Here is an 18843-nt window from a genome sequence, read left to right as displayed (position 1 = left end):
AACAATCCCATAATCATGTCGTTTGATTGCTCACGGATTGACTTCTTCGCAGAAAAAGCCGTTCCAGGAGCTGACAGTCCCCCTTTCTCATCTCCACAGAAAGCTTTTTCTTCAGCACTGCTGATGCAAACCCAACATTTCTGCCTCCGCTTTAAAGTATCTAATTGCATCAGCAGAGTCCAGGAGTGGCTGCATGTTGCACCCGAGTTAGTTCAGTTTCGGAAACTGCAGCGCTAGATAAATGTTTAGCTCTTGTTATTAGTATAATTTATAAAGCCAAGCAGGGAGTGAACGATGTGGAGGCTTTAATTGTGTAGTTAGAAAAAACCAAAACATTAGGAAGTACAGTGGCTGTAGAGACTGAGCGTATAAAACGAAGAGCAGTGTATTATCAGGCCGAGGCTGAACAAGAACAGACCTGACCCGGGGCGCTGGAGTCACATACTGATGTTGCGTACTGCCTGTCCAACTCCGGCGCATTGTCATTCTGGTCCAGTGTCTCTATGGCAACCACAGCCCTCGACACAAGATTTGGGTTGTCTGGAAGGGAGACAAGAGAAGGGGGGGAAATGAACGCTAATGTTCAAGTTATTACAGAAAAATCCACCGTTTGCTCTCCACTGGGTGAAATACGAGTCAGTGTCGCCGTGGCGCTCCAGGTGCCCCGCGGCGGCACAGTCTGTCATACCCCTCTGTGTGGCGATGACTGAGATATTATGCCACTGCTCCTGCTCACGGTCCAACTCTACCACAGCGCTGATGAAGCCCTTGTCGGAGGCGATGCGGAACAAAGCCTCGGGGTCCGACTGTGGATCGATGGAGTACCTAGGATACGGGACAAGGTACAGTCAGGAATCGCAAGTGTAAAGAAGCTAATGAGTGTGTGAGTGGCGTGTGTGTGTGTGCGTGCGTGCCCGTGTGTGTGTGAGCGACGGTGAGTCGACTACCTGATGTTGCTGCTCTGTCCCGTGTCCGGGTCCACGGCGTGGATGCGGCCGACGGCGCAGACGGGGGGGCAGTTCTCAGACACGTCCAGGTGGTAGACAGCCTGGGAAAACCGCGGTGGCTCGTCAGCGTTGAGGATCATCACCCGGACCGTCGCCTGGTCCTTGAAGGGCCCTTTCTGTATGAACCGGGGGTCAACGACCGGGTTCGCCACTTCCACGGAAAACGTATACGAATTGCGCATTTCGTAATCCAGAAGCTGTAAAAAAAATTTTAAAACAAGAAGAAAAAATGAGACGGCAAATTATTTTTTGCTCTGGTTCTGATTCAGCCGAAGACTTCATCATTCATTTACGGAATTTTCCTCCATTCATACTTTTCTTATGCGGCTCGGGTGATTTTTTCTTTCCGTCTAATTAATGACGAGCCTCATCTTCTCCTTCAATCCTTCTTCGATAATCTCACCGAATGTTGTCAAAAGCCCTAAAAGTCAAAATCGTGTTCTTTTAACAGGGCCTCACTTTCAATGAGTGAGCCTCTGACCAGCTGATGTCCAGTTCATCATTATCACTCCCTTCAGGACACCGGTAGGCTAAGACTATCAGCAGAAGGTGTTTAAAGTGTTGCTGATGCAATGGTTTGAAAAACTATTCAAACTCCTTCAGCTTTTTCCAGCTTCATCCTTTACAACCACAAACATCTGTGCATCTTATTGGGATTTTGTGTGTAAACCAACACAAAGTTGTGGGTAAAGAAAATATTACATGCTTTAAAAATATGTACAAAGCTCCTCTGGGTCAATTCTTTATTGAACCATCTTTCACTACCATTGCGCTTGCGAGCTTTTTGGTGTATGTCTCCATCAGCCTCGCACATCTACAGAGAAATTCAGGACATTTCTTCTTTGTGAATGAGCTCAGGCTTCAACCTCGATTTTAAAGTCTTGTCACAAAGAATATAAAAATTTTAAGCCATTTTATAGATCATTACAGAGTTTAAGGCCTGTAAAACAACAGAAATACACACAAAAAAATTGCAAATAAATGAATTGTATGGGCTGGCAACAGAAAGGAGCCAATGGTTAAGACGAACATCGCCCAGCTAACGGGCGATAAAGTTACACTTACCCATGTTGTACGTAAAAGCTAGCTACACTGCAAAAACACAAAACCTTGTTAAGTAATTTTGGCCTTGTCTCCAGTGCAAATATCTTAGTACACTTGAAATAAAGCAAAATTAACCAACATGTGACTTTTCAGCAATATGTAGAAGCTTGTTTCAACTAAATAATTCCCTGATGTTGATTAAAAAGTCCTAGCTCCACTGTCAGATTATTTCACTTATAAAAAGACATTTTTCCCATGTTACAAGTGAAATACTGAAAACAAGCTCCTATATCTTTATGAAAAGTTACTTGTAAGTTACTTTTGTCTTATTTCAAGTGTAATAAGATATTTGCACTTGAAGCTAGGCAAAAGTATTTGGTGTTTTTGCAGTGTAGTTAGCTAGATAAAACTAGCTGGCTACCTAGATAGCGTTGTAAAGCAAGAGCCTCTGTCATTTTTACAGTCTGGTTTGAGTCTTTTCTACTAAACACGGCATTTTGCATGGAGGCTCACAATTGGACTCATCATCTTCAGATGTCTGTAAAAGAAATTTGTCTCTTGCGGCCACTGTTTTATAAAGACCAGATTTGACGAGCGGATGACCTACAGTTGTCCTGTTGACATATTCCCTCCTGAGCTGTGTATCTCTGCAGCTCCTCCAGAGTCACCACGGGGCCTCTTGCCTGTTTGTCAATTTAGGTGGACTGCCATGTCTGCCATACTATTTTCATTTGCTCACCGCAGAAACACAAAACTTTACTAAGAATTTTTGCTCTAGTTTCTGTTGCAGATATTCTCAGCTCACTTAGAATGAGACTAAACATTTCAGCAACATGTCTTTACATGTTTTAAGCTAATAATTTCTTAGTATTGGTAAATTATTTGACTTAAGACAAGGAAAAAGGTTTTTATAAGTCAAATAATTTTCCATTTGAACTAGTACTTAAAAAATCTATAATAAGGAATTATTTACTGGGTTTTATTTTCTAACTTTTTAGCTTATCTTTCTGAAAATCTACTAAGTTTGGGGGCTTAATAAAATGTGTGCCACACATTTCTGCTTTGCATGCATAACTTTCTCCATATTTATGCTCTAGTTTGTGTTGGTCTACAACATAATACCACAATAAAACACCCAAAGCTCTGTGGTTACAGCTTGACAAACTGTGGAGAGGTCAGTGGGGTACGAATGACCCTGCCAGGGCACCATAAAAGCTTTTGGTGCCCGTTTTCCCATGATACACCTCAGCTGCTTCTCGCGCATTCAGCGTGCGTGCGTGCGTCCGCGTCGCCGCTCACCTTGTTCAGCACGATGACGGCCTCCCTGGCTCTGCCGGTGACGTTGAAAATGTCCGCCTCCTCCGCGTCCAGGATGGTAAACTCCAGTTGTGCATTTTCTCCCAGGTCAGGGTCGGTGGCAGTGAGACGGCCCACCTCCACACCTGGTGCAGCCAGCTCAGACACAGAGAACGACCACGCACCTGCAGCAGAGGAGGGGGCGCAGGGCGGCAGGGGGGAGGAGGAGGTCACAATGAATGGAGCAGTTTGAGAGCTGGCACTGAATGTTCATGAGGACGCTGTCTGGCTCCGTTTGGGCTCAAAACAAAGCTGGCATTACGCTAATGCATGCAGCTGCTCCTCCTGCGCAGATTTCATGATGAAGTTTGGAGCATTGTTCGCTCTCTATCACGGCTCTCGCAGTATATCACAGGTCTGCTTGTGTTGCAGGAGCGATTGGTCGGTGCGACAATCGCAGTAAATCATTCGAGGAATAACATTTTGTCTCGAGGCGATGCTAATGTAGGTAAACAGCACCTTGTTTCTGTGGGAAAAAATGAATTATACAGAGCTGCTGTGGTTGGAGAGGAGGGGAGTAAACATGTTTATGAGGCAGTAATAAAAATTTAGAAAGTATTCACTTTAACCAAAAATAATGAAACAAATGGAAAAAAAGACTGCTATTTGTGATTTTTAATTTAGGTACATATTGTGTATATTAATAAAGTATTTTTGGTTCTTGTAGTAGCTTTTTCAACATACATGAAGCTTGAAGTATCCAAATAAATGTTTTTCATTTCTGATAGATGCTGTTGGTCGACTGTTAACGTTGCTCCTGCACAAAACAGGATTTCTGGACATGAAATGGTTACAAAATTAAACAGATTAATTGTGACAAATCCACTACTGGAATAATCATCAACTAATTTAGTCAATGATTAATCATTAACTGAAATACGCAGACTCAGAAAAAGGTCAGTACAATAACATATTTGGAGCATTAATTAAGCCAAACTTGTACAAAAAAATACATGAATTTTGCATTTAAGATTAAAAGAAAACTTCTGTGATCTAAAGTGGCAGTTTTAGCTTCACGTGGTTCAAAAATCTGGACAAACAAATCTATTAATCACCGTTTGCCGTCCAGTTATTAATTAGTTAATCCCCCCCAAAAATCTGCAGGTTATATTTATTGTATTGATGTAAAGTCAATGAGCTTTTCAGATACTTGAAGAATATTTTAGCTACAAATAATAAAGCGTTTACTAAATAAATGCTAAGTTACTGCATTTTAGGCTAAATTATTTTAGTTTTCTTATTTAAAAAAGGACTTATTATCTAAATATTTTTAAATGTATTTCTTATATTGCACAAAAGAAGCTCTAGTGGTTAAATGAAAACTCTGCAGAATGTGCCGATGTTTGTCACTAGTTTAGTTTAATCGTTAGCTGCAGCCCTGAAGCTAAACGCAACGACAGATTTCAGGTTTGTGCTGAAGTCCACCAGAATGACCTTGAGGAGTTTGATCACCAAGAGTCTGGACAATAAAACCCAACTATGCTGCCTCAACCCTGTTGATTGCTGTTCTAAGCGTTTTATGGTATACAAGACCTAATATATTTCTTTAATTTGTAACAACTGCAAAGAGGTATTCAATAAAAAAACAGAATTAAAGTTTAAGACAATAACAGCTTTATGATAAAGGGAGTGAGATGTGGAGCTATTACTGTAATTTATTGACAATAAAAAGAAAAACGCCCCGGACAGCGCGGGCTCTGACCCTCTTCGTCTTTTCACTGCGATATCATCAGATGTTGGTTTTTCACAGCTTCACAGGGCCGTTGTGTGGCATGGATGCATAAAAAATGTGTTAATTGTGTCTTAAAGCGAGAAAGATGGATACATCATGGTGCACAGAGACGCATGGAGTTAACTCTGCAGACTCTGAGCACCATGGGAGTTTTCCCTTTGAGCGTAACGTTCACACATAACACAGAGAACCAGAACGAAATACGGAGAAGCAGCATTCAGCTTCTACCCATCACAAATCTGGAACAAACTTCCAGAAAACTGCTAAACTTTTAAGTTTCTTTAAACTAAAAGCTAAAAACCTGGCTGGTCAGCGTTTGATTCACAATAACTGGAACATTGATCAATGTATCTGATGAATATTTGCTTCATAATTCTGATGTCATTTTTCAAATTGTATTGTTTGCAGCTTGTTTCATAATTGGTATCTGTTGCTGAAATGTGCTGTACAAGTAAATTTCACTTGACCTGAACTAACAGTTCCTGAAAACAGGAGTTTTTCATTTGTTAAAACAATAATCTATATTTCAGTAAAAAAAAAAAAAAAAAAACCTCCAAGATTGTTTTATTTTGTTTTCCTAATTGGATTGTTTACATTCATACGCCTGAAAGTTTTTAACACTGCGACCACAAACTGACTTGTAAATTTGACTGGGATTTTATGCAACAGATTGAAAATTAAAGGTGGTTTTCAAAATTTATAATGAATGAAGACACTAAAAAGTGTGGCATGTGATTATTTCCTAACAACATAATTAACATGCTAAGCATGTTTGGGTTTGGATTTGGACATAAATAGTATCAGAGCTCTTTAGTTAAATGTCAGAATTCTGAGAAAAAAACCCGTCTGAATTTAATTTAATTTTTATGTTTTTAATCCTCTTTTGTAGCCATGTGATGGCCTCAGGTGGGTGGAGGTTTAAAGCAGGAGTAGGAGGAGCGTTAAGTATAAAAACAGCCACCAAGAGGCCCATGGTGACTCTGGAGGAGGTGCAGAGATCTCCGGGTTAGGTGAGATTACAGGTGTGCGACGTGTCTGTTGATACGTTTCACAAATCTGGATTTCATGAAGGAGAAGAGCCGTTAGGAAAATAATAGGAAATTCATTTGCAATTTACCACAAGCCATGATGGAGGGATGTAGCAAAAATTTTAAAAAGCAAGTCTGTAAAAAAACAAAAAAAAAACAACCTTTTTTTTGTTTTGTTTTTTTGTAAGCGTTTTTGCTTTGGGAAACAACGACCCTAAACATTCGGTGCAGCAATGGAGCGAGTCAACTCAAAGTACATCCAGCGCCGGAAACGGCCAAGTCAAAGTACAGACATATCTAACCTGGAGTCTTAGACAGACGTTCTCAGATAATCTCCATCCAATCTAACCTCACTTGAGCTCGTTTACTCTTTTGCTGTGCAAAGCTAGAATCACCAAAATTCACCAAAAACGTCTTCTAGCACAAAGCGGCTGTACAGATTATTGACACATGAAGGCTGAGTACAAATGCTTGCCAGAATTACCATTTGTATAACAATAAACAAATTCTCTTCATAATTACACTCTACTTTGTGTCAGGCAATCACTTAAAATCCCAGTAAAACTCACTAAAGCTGTAATGTGACAAAATGTGACGGATTTCAATGGATTTAAATACTTTGCAGGGCTCTTTAAAAGCTATGTTCTATAATTTATGCCAGTTTCTGGTTTCTCTGCAGTATTACTCTATCTGAACTCTTAAATCACTTTAAACATTTGAGCCATTCTGTTTGACTATTATTGTAATGATTTCTGATCTCCGCTCGGCGTGCCGTCTCTTAAAAAGCCCGGAGCTCCTCTGGGATGTCCGTCCTCAAACTCTGAAAAACTTCTGGTTTCAGACCAATTATCTTCAAACATTCAGCATCGTTTCTGTGGTTCTGGTCAGGAAATGGAAACTGAACAGGCTAAGAATAACAGACATGAGGATGATGATCGCTCTGTGTTAACATGGAGATGAATTTAAACTGAAGCTTGAAGTCGTAAGTGTCAAACATCTGCAATGTTTACATTTCTGCGACTGACAATATGTATATACTGTAAAGAAAGCTAAATTCTTTAATTATTAATGGACATTGACATTAAATTAACTTCATAAGGGAAGAACATCAAACAATGAGAGTTAAAACCACTGAATGTCAAAACGTTACGTTTTTAGATAAAGATTAACATTTACCTAAGGAAAAAAGTATGCAAACTAACTTTGTTCTATGTAAAAAAAAAAAAAAAAAAAAAAAAAAAATATATATATATATATATATTATATATATATATATATATATATATATATATATATATATATATATATATATATATAAAGTTATTGGACTCTAAAGTTAATAACTGGTTGTAACACTGCAAAGATACTGCAGTGAGTCTTTTGCATCACTGCATATGACTTTTGACCTACTTTTCATTGCAACAGTGTTTCAATTTAGCTACACTCTATGAAGTATGAAAAGCATGTGTTCATGCATGCCAATTGAATTTAGATCTAGACTTTGACTAGGTCTCTCCAAAACCTTAATTTTGCTACTTTTAAGCCAATCAGAGATGCATTTGTTGGTGTTCTTCGATTTAGAGGTGTGTGATTCTGTATTGATCCGATTCCAGGTAAATACAAGCTCCGTATCGCCAATACCGATACTTTTTACTATCCAAGTTTGATACATCATCAAACTTCATTATGTATGTTTATGGTTTTTCCTTTGAAGTATTTTGTTGAAACCTAAGGCAGAATTTTGACTAATTTTATAGGCGGCTTCAAAATACTTTAATGATGTACTTCTATGATAAAAAGAAACAAAACGACTTTCTGTGGATTTTTTTTACTAAAATGCAAAATAATATAATTTGAGAGCAAAATCTTCTTTGAAGTAGAGTTGAGAGATTACAATACAAAGATAAAAACAAAACTGCAAAAGGAAATAAAAAAAACCTTTTTTTTTTAGATAAAAATGGTTGTCATTTGTTATTAACTTTGTCTCATATGGTTATTTTTGTATTTTTGATATTTATTACCTCACATGGACTGGCTTGTCAACGAATAAGCAATACCCCCTTGGGGATCAATAAAGTCTATTCTATCCCATTATTATAAATCTCTTTTTTATGGAAGAGTTCTGTTAATTTGTCTTTATTGCATTGCAATGTATTATATTTATATGAATTATATACTGGCTAACTATTATATGTCATGCATAGTCAATTTGAAATAAATGAACAAACACAAACTAAACCATGAATCTTATCACGCTGGAATCGATCCGATACCGATATTGACTTGGTATCGATATAATTGATATTTTGGATGATCTGCCCACCTCTGCTTCAGATCAGTGAACTGCACTGAAACCCAAAGGAAGCAGGTTTTCTTTTCTCCTTTGGGAATTTCTTCAATTACAGCAACGCCTCAATTACATCACGCTACCACCGCCGTACTTTGACCAGATTGACATTTAAATTCAAACTGACATTCAAATTTAAGAGACAAATCTGACATTTTTAATGGGCAAACTTTTTTTTTTTTTTCCCCACTGCATGTCAACCTAAATGTAGCTTTTACAGTATTTGGCACAACACTGAAGCTTTTCAAACGGAGATCCGCAGCCTGACAGAGTTCATCTGTTCTGCTGTCGCTGTTTAACTGAGGCAGCAGCATCCGCTCTGCAGGCGCTGAGAGGCCAGCTAGCGACCGGCGGCGGGTCGTGTTGTCTACCTGGCATCCCGTAATGAGCGCCGCTCGTTTTGATGCGGCATGGTAGCAAAAAATCCAGAGGAAAGACTTCACCTTAATCAAATCGGCGCTTCTTCCTCATAAACAGGCACATTAAACCAAAAATAAAAAAATAAATAAAAACGCACCCTTCGCTTTCAAAGAGCATGCCAAATGAGCCGTTCGCTAAAACTGTGGCGTTATTGTCAAAGTGAAAATAACACCCTGCAGTGAAGTGGGGATATATCGTCAGATATCAGTAAATAAATAACATGCTGGTGCTGTCTGGAATTATAATATCGCTTCCATAAAACGCCTGTATTGCAGCACAATATATCAACATAAGGAAAAAAGAGCGAGGGGTGTGGGGGGCTTTAAACATTAAGATGAATGGCAGTGAGTGGAGGCGGGGGGGGCATACAGGGAAGAGGTAGTATATAAAGAAATGCAGGGTTTTGCTGAAAGTGTTGGACACATTCTGCACTGATTTTGCTGTCTATTGAAGCAGAAAGCACTGAACTATAAGATGAAATATTAATAGCGGGGAACCGGGAAAAAGCTTTGATGGAAAAAAAGGGACATGATCTTTCACTCTTCTGCATCAAGACGCAGTCCGTGCAAACTTTAGGGACCACTATGGGATGCTTACATAGAGTGTCTCACAAAATAAAATAAAACAAAATAATCTAAAATAAAATAGTACTCACACCCGACCACACACAACCTTTTCCCACATTTCGTCATGTTATAACCACAAACGTCCCAGTGTATGTTATTGGGATTTTATGTGATGAACAGACACACACAAAAAAAAAACAAGGCATCAGGAAAACCAAAAAGTAAAGTGAGAATGTCGAAGACAAACTCGTGGAGCAGATTAGAGCAGCGAACGTACTGAGATTTAAAGATCAGAGTTCAATTCTTCATCAGAACGAGGGAAGAGCAGAAAAGAACCAACCGCAACCAACGTTTTGATCAAAACCAGTCAGATAACAGTTAGCCTTAAGATAAATAGGAGACACAGCAAACAAGTCGAACAAGATGCTCTGGTCAGATGACAGAGAAAAAATGATGTCAATAAATATTATTTTATGGATATTATTAAAGGCAATTTTTATAGTCAAAGGAAACACATGGAGCACAAAATTAAAGGGGCAGTGGTGTGTGTTTTCCAGCCATATAGAACCATTTTATAGCACAATCAAGTAAAATTACCTTCAGTTGTTATAAAAATACTGTATATGTCAAATAAGTCTTAGAAGAAATTTGACTTTGTAATTTAGCGGGTTGAAATTGGGCCTCTGTCTCAAAAAAAGTCGATTTTACATAATACTGCCCCTTTAAGAGACCCCAAAGAGTTAACGGAGAACTCCAGTCCACAAACAGCAGAAAACTGAAGGAATAGTGTTGAAGCTGTGCTTCCAAACCAACAAGTGAAGCTTCAGATTGTAAGAGATCGCAGTGAAGGATCCCTTTAACTGTTTTATTTGGAGGAAATCATGAAAGAAAACCTGCGAGGAGCAGCAAAACCCATGAAGCTGTGGGCGAGATGTACACCGACTCTAAAACATTCAGCCAAAGCCAAAGTGGAATGGTTCGGATCAAAGCACAATCATGTGCTGGAATGGCCTAGTCAAAGTCCAGATCTCAATCTGAAAAAGAATTTGAAGCAAGACTTAAAAGCTGCTGTCCACAGAGGCTCTACCATCCTCTTTAACTGCACTTCTCAGCAGGGCTGGAAACAACTGAATGCCACACTTTTCAGTTCATATTCAAAATGATGAAAATGTGTTTTTTGTTTTTTTGCTGCCCGATCATATAAAACCCCATTAAAGTACGTTCATATTTATGATTGTAATCTGACAAAGGGTTATCAATACTTTTGTGACTTCACTTCCTCTGCAGCTCACGCTATGCGAGAGCGAGTTTCCATAACAACAACTCGGTAAGAAACACTCATCTCTCATCCTGAACCCAAACGAGGTAGAAAATATCCGAACTCTCTGTCATCGCAGGACGCTCTATTGTCCAGTGATCCTCACGCACTCGTCGCTACGGCTACAATCGGAAGCCACTGCGGCTGACGTGGCGATCCGGTAAGGCTTGGTGCGCTCACTGCGTCTGAAGTGGGGCGGGTTGTCGTTGACGTCGCTCAGCTTCACGGTGACGGTCGTGGTCCCCGTCAGCCCACCCAGATGTCCGCCCATGTCTTTGGCTTGGAGGACCACCAGATATTCGTCCTGTGTCTCCCTGTCCATATCAGGTACGGCTGTCCGTAGGATGCCTGGTGGAGAAGGAAGTGGGGAGCACAACAAAAAAAAGAAAAAGAAGAATCACAACAGCTCCAGATTTCACAGTGACACGCCGTCTCCTCGCGTTAGCGTCAAAGCGAGTCATACATTTTAAAATGAAGAGATTTCCGAACATGTGACTCCGGGCCACCGCTCTTTCCCTAAACTGACTCAGAGAGAGAGAGAGAGAAATCTAGTTTTCTGCCGAACATATGGTGGGAACGGATAAAACATAACCATATGATGAGGATTAACTTTGTTAAGTGTTCCCATCAGCTGGAGAAACCGTTTATGAAACGGCGCTAATTGCTGCCGACGGTGAACAAACCTGTCTGAGGATCCACGGAGAACAAGTCCTGGCCCTGTAAAATCCCGTAGACCAGCCGGGCGCTGTTTCCGTACGTCGGGTCGTCGGCGTCTGTGGCCGTGACCCGGGTTATGGAAGTGCCTGTGAAGCGCAAAAGGCAACGCTCCAAATTAAAATCTGAATATTATTATTATTATTAGGTCCAAATCTGGTTAAATCTGTTAGGCCAAATGGGATAATGCAATTCCTCCTGCCTCTCTGTTGCTCACAAAATGTTACGAATGTCGTCCTTGATCTCATGCTTGGAGCGGTGTGTTTAGCCCAAGTGTGGAAAGAAAATGTGTCAAGTGAAAATTTGATTCTACATAGTACTTTACAGCAATCTGAAGCCAATTTCTTTATATTTAGCCTCAGCAGAACCAGATTTCCTTGTATTTACTGGTGGCGCGGTGATGATCAGCGGTTCCCTCTGGGCTTTCTGAAAGTTTTCTAAAGCTTGTCTTCGAACTTTGACAGCTTTCTTTCACTTTCTTTGAGCCCAGCTTGTTGCTTTAAAGGCCACTTAACACTGAAGAGTCATTCTGGCATAAAAAGGCAAAAAAAAAAAACCCTGAGGGGATTGACCGGTGTTATTTTAAATTAGATCTTTGTTATTAACAGTCTGTCGCAAAGAAGCTATTTCACTGCAAAAGAAAAACATAAAATCTTACAAAGTAATTTTGGTCTGGTTTTGCTCTGAAAATGAGCCAAAACCAACATGCAAGTAACTTTTCAGCAAATATTAGTTTGTTTTAAGCACATAATTCCTTCATATCAAGCTGCACAGGCAGATTTTTTTATTTATTTATAACAAGACATTTTCCCATCCTATAAGTGAAATAATCTGCTGGTGGAACTTTTAGTTGGTTAGTTGTGTTAGTTTTAGTTACATGCAGAAAACTAAATATAACTCTGAACATATCACCGTGGTAACTAACTGTGAAGATAACCTGCTAGCTAGCTGGATGACGTCAAGCCGCACCGGCATTGTCATTTTGTCCTTCCAGCAGTTGCCATGGTGAATTGATACGTCTGACACTTTTTACAAACTTGAGTTTTCCTCAGAGTTAACTGAACTACCAGCCGTTCTGGACCAGACATGTTAACCCAGTCTGCCACACAGACTCCGAGTTTGTTTGAACCTCGCTTTTCCCAAATAACCTCCCCGATCAGATTCAAAATTACAGTAGTTGCATTTAGGTCGCCAGGGGTTCAGCTTTCCATATTTGAGACAGAGTTTGATTTCAAAGCTTCCCCCTTGGTGGTATTGTAAGTCGGTCTGCCTGGGAATTGTTTTTTTTTTTTTTTATTAGCAGAGGTAGCAGGATGCAGCAATTCTGCAGGGAACATTGTTGGGGCTTGAAAATCATCCTGATGTAGCTCATCAGCCAGAGCAAATGGTTTTCAGAACAACTTCGCATGAAACTATCGGTGAAGATCTCCCGTATCAAACCTAGCGATTCCACTCTGCATCAATTCCCCTTACAAAAACCTCTTCTGTGAGTTTTAGAGCGACAGAAATTTTATGGAGTTTATGCGTTGCTCTTTCATCTGGCTCAAACGTTTTTCTTTTTCTTTTTGCTGCAGTCAAACTGAAACAGAGAAATTTGATTAAAAAGGAGAAAAACGCAGCTGAAAGTTCTGTAGAGATCTCAAATTTGGGACGAGAGTTGATTAAAGGACGACTTACAATAAAATGAGTAAAAACGATTAACCAGGACATGCAGGTTCACACGTTCACCGACTTTGTAGAAAATGTTACCCTAAAACTTGCATCTTTCTGACGTAGACGCTTTTTTAGGCTTGAAGACATCGACGAAATGCTGCCAAAGTCAGGGACAAGCACAAAGAACGAATTCATCAAATGAAAAGGCTTTGAGAAAACCCAGCAAGTTACAGCAGACCTGTAATTAATATCGGTTTAAGAGACCAGAATAAAATTTCTTTGAAGTAAAAGTTGATATTCAAGTTTTGTATAGAAAAGTTTAAACACATGACTTTTTCTCCAGGCTATCTGAAAATCGACAACTGGTTTGATTTTGAGTCCACCACTTAATCCTGGCTGAAATGCGCGAGCTGCTGTTGGACGGGCTGTGAGATAATCTTATGCTCCTCAGATGAAATGTGTGATGAATTCTAATGCAGAGTCCGTGATCAGATGCAGCACCCTGCAGACTAATTGGCACCTCTGATAAAAAAAAAATAAATCTGTTGCCCGTCTTAAAAGGAATTAACCTTTTATTGCAGCACTGAGGAAAATAAGAAAAATCATCGGGGTGAAAACCCTCATAATGGAGTAGCAACGAAAAAAATGTCACAATTGCCGGTAGGCGTGTGTATTCCAATGTAATAAATGTAATTGGAGCTTAAAATTCAGGAATGTCTAGTTACTAATTCAAGACTTTTTGTTTCCTTGGTGTGAAAACATGACAAGATGTTCTCCTCTTGTCGAAGCTCCTGATCAAGAAGGGAAAGACAAGAGAACATGTCATTTAAGTAAGGCAGATGTGTGGAGATTTTAATTAGCCAGAATATACCAACAAGAAAACGGCTGGAGTCTAAATCTAAATGTTTACAACTGAAACGTCGACTAGCATGAGCAAATGTGGAGGAAAAGAAGATCCTTATATCATCACAAGGTTTAGCTCAGGTTGTACTTGCTGCTTAATGGCGAGCTAGCTTGGGTGAATGTTAGAATCTGACCTCCAGCAGGAGCACATGTAGTTTCTACTGGGTATTGACCGAGTACTAGCACTGGTACCAAGGCTTTCTGAGGCTTTAGATCCAGTTTCAAAACAGATCACATTTTATGTCATATCATCAAAGCCATTTTAATAATAAGACAATGACCTTTAGAATGTCTGTAAGGGTCAGTGAGTAGTGCAGCGTTCCCCCTCCCCCACTTGTTGCAGCAAACTGGCTGAAACAAAGCACCTACACTTATTTGTTGTTTACAAGCTTTTGTGTTTTAAAGAAAAGCAATTAGGTCAGAACACATCATCACTTAAATCACTTAACACTACAGAACAAAACTTTTATTAGAATATATATATGTTTTTACATATTTGTTAAAACTCTCACTTGTGTCAACTACAGAAATACACAACTTGGGCAGAAACAACCAATCAGAGCCAGGTGGAGGGTTTTAGCGCTGTCAATCATGCTTATGTAGTGCTGCTCACACCCTTCCCTTTGCGCTCTGCTACTCTATAGCTTCTCCCCATCAGTTGAGGAGCTGCTATGAATGCTAACGCTAGTTAGCATAGCCGTCAATGACAGTGGATAAGCAGTGTTCCTGACAGTGAGTTGTTTCTCCTCATTAGCACATTTAACAGCATTTATATGAGGGTGATTGAAAGCGATAAGACTCTCCTCCTGCCTCTGATTGGTTGTTTTTGTCTGGTGCATTTTTGCAGATCGCTAAAGCAGTTCATGGAGGAGGTGGAGATCGATTTTATAGATTAACTGTCTCATACTGTCACGACACGCTGACAGTTTTAACAAATATGCAAACATCAGAAGCTACATATTGTAGCTTTAAAGTTTATTTTGGGTAACTGATCACTTCTTAGTTTACCATTCACCACAGAGGGATCTCTAGCTCTACTGATTTGGGCAGAAGTGACTAAAAGTGATGACGTATTTCAGATGGTCTCAATCTTCCGCCACTCCCAGAATCACGTTTCTTCCCCTTCCGGTGCCATACCTATGTTGGCCATCTCCGGCACCACGGCGACGTAGGGCTCATCGGGGAAGATGGGCGGGTTGTCGTTGATGTCCTGCACCCGGATGATGAACTCGGAGGAGGGCTCCAGGGCCCGGCCCGTCTCCCTGTCGGTGGCCGTCGCCGTGAGCCGGTACTCGTCCTTCTCCTCGCGGTCCAGGGCCTTGGTGACGTGGATGTTGCCCGTGTTGCCGTCAATGACGAACACAGAGCCGACTCCCTCCCCCTCCAGCATGTACTTGGTGCGCCCGTCCCCTCTGTCCATGTCGGTGTGCAGCTGGAGAACAAAACACAGACAGACGACAATCCCAAGCAGCACCTTGGGGGGCGACACCGAGCACGGGCTGCTCGACCCAGGTATCACTCATCAACGCTCCTCGGCGGTCTGGCACGCGAAACGCCAGACTGCTGCGAAATGGGTGAGTCGTGTCGAGATGGAGGGTGGGAGTGTGGGGAGGATGTGAATCTGTGAATGTGAGAGGAAATAGCACCAGGTGTGGAACATACATAAGGGGCCAGGGGTGAGTACTGATGCATGCAGCTAATTAACTCACTGGACCAAACACGCCACTGGCGGAATCGTCGAGAGGGAAAAAAAGAAAAAGAAAAAAAAAATCAACGTTGATGCGGACAGTGGCCCTGCAAATGTCATATTACGTATAATCACAGACACATCCTGCAAACGCAGCCACTATCCGTCTGTATAATCTTTCAGCCCTTTCTACCCATCTGCCTCTTCCCTGTCCTGCCTCTACATCCATCTGCCTCCACCCTTTAACCACCTCTTTCTCTTATTTCTCTGCTCCTTTCATCAAGTTACCTCGCTTACACAGATTGCCCATCTGCTCACATTTCTTATTCTCTCCCCACTCACCCTCTTCTCTCTCTCTCTTCCTCTCAACTCTATTTTCTTGTCCCCTGTTTTTTTTTTTTATTATTATTATTTTGCTCTCTGGTGCAGAATTGTGGTTCAGCATTTAATGGCAGGGAGAGGATATTAGCGAGATAGATAGATAGGTAAAAGGCCAAACATACAGCAATAGGAGGCGAAAGAGATTACTCAGCCTTCATCACATCCAGGCTTCTGACCACACATTCTCGCGTCTCTCCGTCCTCGAGGCATATCTGCACATGCTGATAATCCACAAAGCTCACTCGCAACCTCTGCTGCCGACCCCAGATACTCAAGACGACTAAAGCTTTGACTTTAAGTTGCAGCCTGTTTTGAAATGTGAGTGGCAAGTTTTGCATATATTTATTCAAGCCTTCTTTTTTTTAATTATTATTATATTTTCAGCTAGGAGACGTGCTGGTGAACAAAAATAAATCTACCAGGGTAGAATTAGTGGATTCAAAGAACAGTCGGTGCATCATCACCACAAACGACCACGCAGGCAAACTCCTACTCCAACGGAAAACCTATTAATAGATCAACCTGTTTGGTAATATCTAATATGACTGACAAAAGTATTCCCATCCGTTTCCCACGTTCGGTCATCTTATTTGTCATTTACAGTTCATGGGAAAGACCAACACAATGTAGAGGCAAAACTGTGACAGAGGAAGGGAAAAGGATTTTCTAATGTCTTTACATTTGTGTTACATTTATTCTCGGGATACACGGATAAATCGGCATCGATTTCCTTAATTTTGGGAGATCTGTGATCAGCTGATAATTACATGTGAAGATGATCTTATCTACCTCAGCAAAGGTCTAAAAATCAGCCGCTGTTCTCTTCTGCTGTGCTGTGAAAGCAGTTTGGCTGACGGCCCACCAGGTCATGTCTGCAATAGTCGCTCCACTGTTGCCAACTCAGCAACTTTATTTGTATATTTTGCAACATTTCAGGAAAAAAACACACACAAAAAAGGAATTGGGGATCGCCCGTAAACTGCAATCTGTTCACCCCTAGTTTATTCATCTGAGTCAATACTTTGTAGAACCACTTCTTAGGGCGGGGGCGTCAAACTCATCTTCATTTTGGGTCTCAAAGAGAATGCAAATGTCCCCAAATGTCCAGTCGGGGCAGAAAATGCCAATAAAACTTCCTGTTAAACTTAGATTCTAAATAAATAGCTGCCTCTGCAGTAGACGAGTCTGTAAAATTAAATAATGTGGAACATCTTTTCACATTGATGCAATTTGACAGCATACAAATAAAACCTGCTGTGATATGATTGATAAAATAATTAGGGACACAATTGCCTTCCTCAAATCAATCAAATTTGGTGTCAAACATTTGCACAACTAAAATTTTCATTTGTGCTTCGATCATTGTGAAGATGTTAATAAAAATAGTTTCCAGAGATCACAGATATCAAAGGTCAACCAAAGCCTCCATATTTACAAAAAACAAACAAAAATTAGAGGACAAAATGCACAAACCAGCACATTTGTAACACAATTAATTAATTTGGTCATGTGGGTAGCGGAGGGCAGGTTGATCGCTGATGACTTCTAAAAACATTTTATTAAAATCTTAATAAAGATAACGGCACAAACAAAAGTTTTTGCTGCACAAAGCAGCAGAAACATTTGACACCAATTTAAGAATGTTCTGGACTTTATTTAGGGGCATCAGGCTAAAAAGGGTTGTGCACAACTAGTTTTGCTGGCTGATAAATTGCCCCATTAATTATTGCTGTGAATGATAGTATTGTCTTTTCGAGATCATTTTCAAGTGATATATCGACAACAATGCAAGTTGCCCCTCTCAAAGATTAATAAAGGAACACTTCTGTATATTTTAAATATCCCAAATAAAACAACCAAAAACAGAGAATAAAGCAAAAATAAAACCATAAATGAAATGGATTATAACGTGTCTTCAAAAAAATATTAATCGTCAGAATGGAAATTATCGAGCTCATTTTCAATTTATCATGTGATTAATTGCGTATTGTGACAGGTTTGCCTATATCCTGCCTTCCACTTCATAATTCTGAATTACTTTATCAGAACCTACTGCACACCATCCTAATAAAACACATCACGTTTGTGGTAAGGACAAAAAGTGAAACAAGCGGTCTGAAGACTTCTTCGTGGCAGGTTGTGCTCACTGAACATGAAGTGTGCGTACTTCAGAGGGCAAACAAACTGCATGTGTAGGTTTGATGGGGCTGAGCGCAGGGATTATATACACTCCAAACGCTACATACGCACAACAAACGGCAAGATAAAGTGCTGCTTTCTTTATCCATCCCTGCACCCACATCCTCTCCATCCTTTCTTCCTTAAAACTAGCTTTGATCCCACTCTTCTCCACCAGAGACATCTTTGTCGAAGCCTCGTTCTCCCCCCAACCCCATCCACCACCTCCCACTTCCAATCCAGACCTCCTCTCTCCTCACTGTCTAATTGCTGGTTCAGTCCCGCTGCGCTTCAGTCAGCATGGAAAAACACTCTCGCGGCTGGGAGGAAATTTATCCGTCCCAGTCCAAACAAAGCGAGGAAAAGGAGGATACCTTCTTATGTCACTTTCTCTTCCTCTTTGTAACCCCCACCCTCCTTCATCCCTCCCTCCCCAGTCGACTGGTGTTGGTGTGCCGCATCCGCCTCCGGGTTTATTTCTGCTCCCGGCAGACAAACTCTCTCACCCA

The 18843-nt window shown here is 40.6% G+C and overlaps 1 protein-coding gene across 1 annotated transcript in view; it reads right to left on the bottom strand.

The window, feature by feature from the left end:
- The window catches only part of cdh24a (cadherin 24, type 2a), a 45661-nt gene that overhangs the window by 13904 nt on the left and 12914 nt on the right, over positions 1-18843 (bottom strand). Inside the window, exons 3-9 of the mRNA XM_008407543.3 lie at positions 15226-15520; positions 11502-11621; positions 10999-11166; positions 3351-3532; positions 948-1204; positions 689-825; positions 419-540 (exon numbers count right to left, since the gene is read on the bottom strand). Coding sequence (XP_008405765.2) covers positions 419-540; positions 689-825; positions 948-1204; positions 3351-3532; positions 10999-11166; positions 11502-11621; positions 15226-15520 — 1281 coding nt within the window. The remainder of the gene's footprint in view (positions 1-418; positions 541-688; positions 826-947; positions 1205-3350; positions 3533-10998; positions 11167-11501; positions 11622-15225; positions 15521-18843) is intronic.

This window comes from Poecilia reticulata, chromosome 4 (genome assembly GCF_904066995.2).
Source record: "Poecilia reticulata chromosome 4, P_reticulata-male-v2, whole genome shotgun sequence".
Taxonomy (NCBI): domain Eukaryota; kingdom Metazoa; phylum Chordata; class Actinopteri; order Cyprinodontiformes; family Poeciliidae; genus Poecilia; species Poecilia reticulata.
This window is presented reverse-complemented; position numbering and strand designations above follow the sequence as displayed.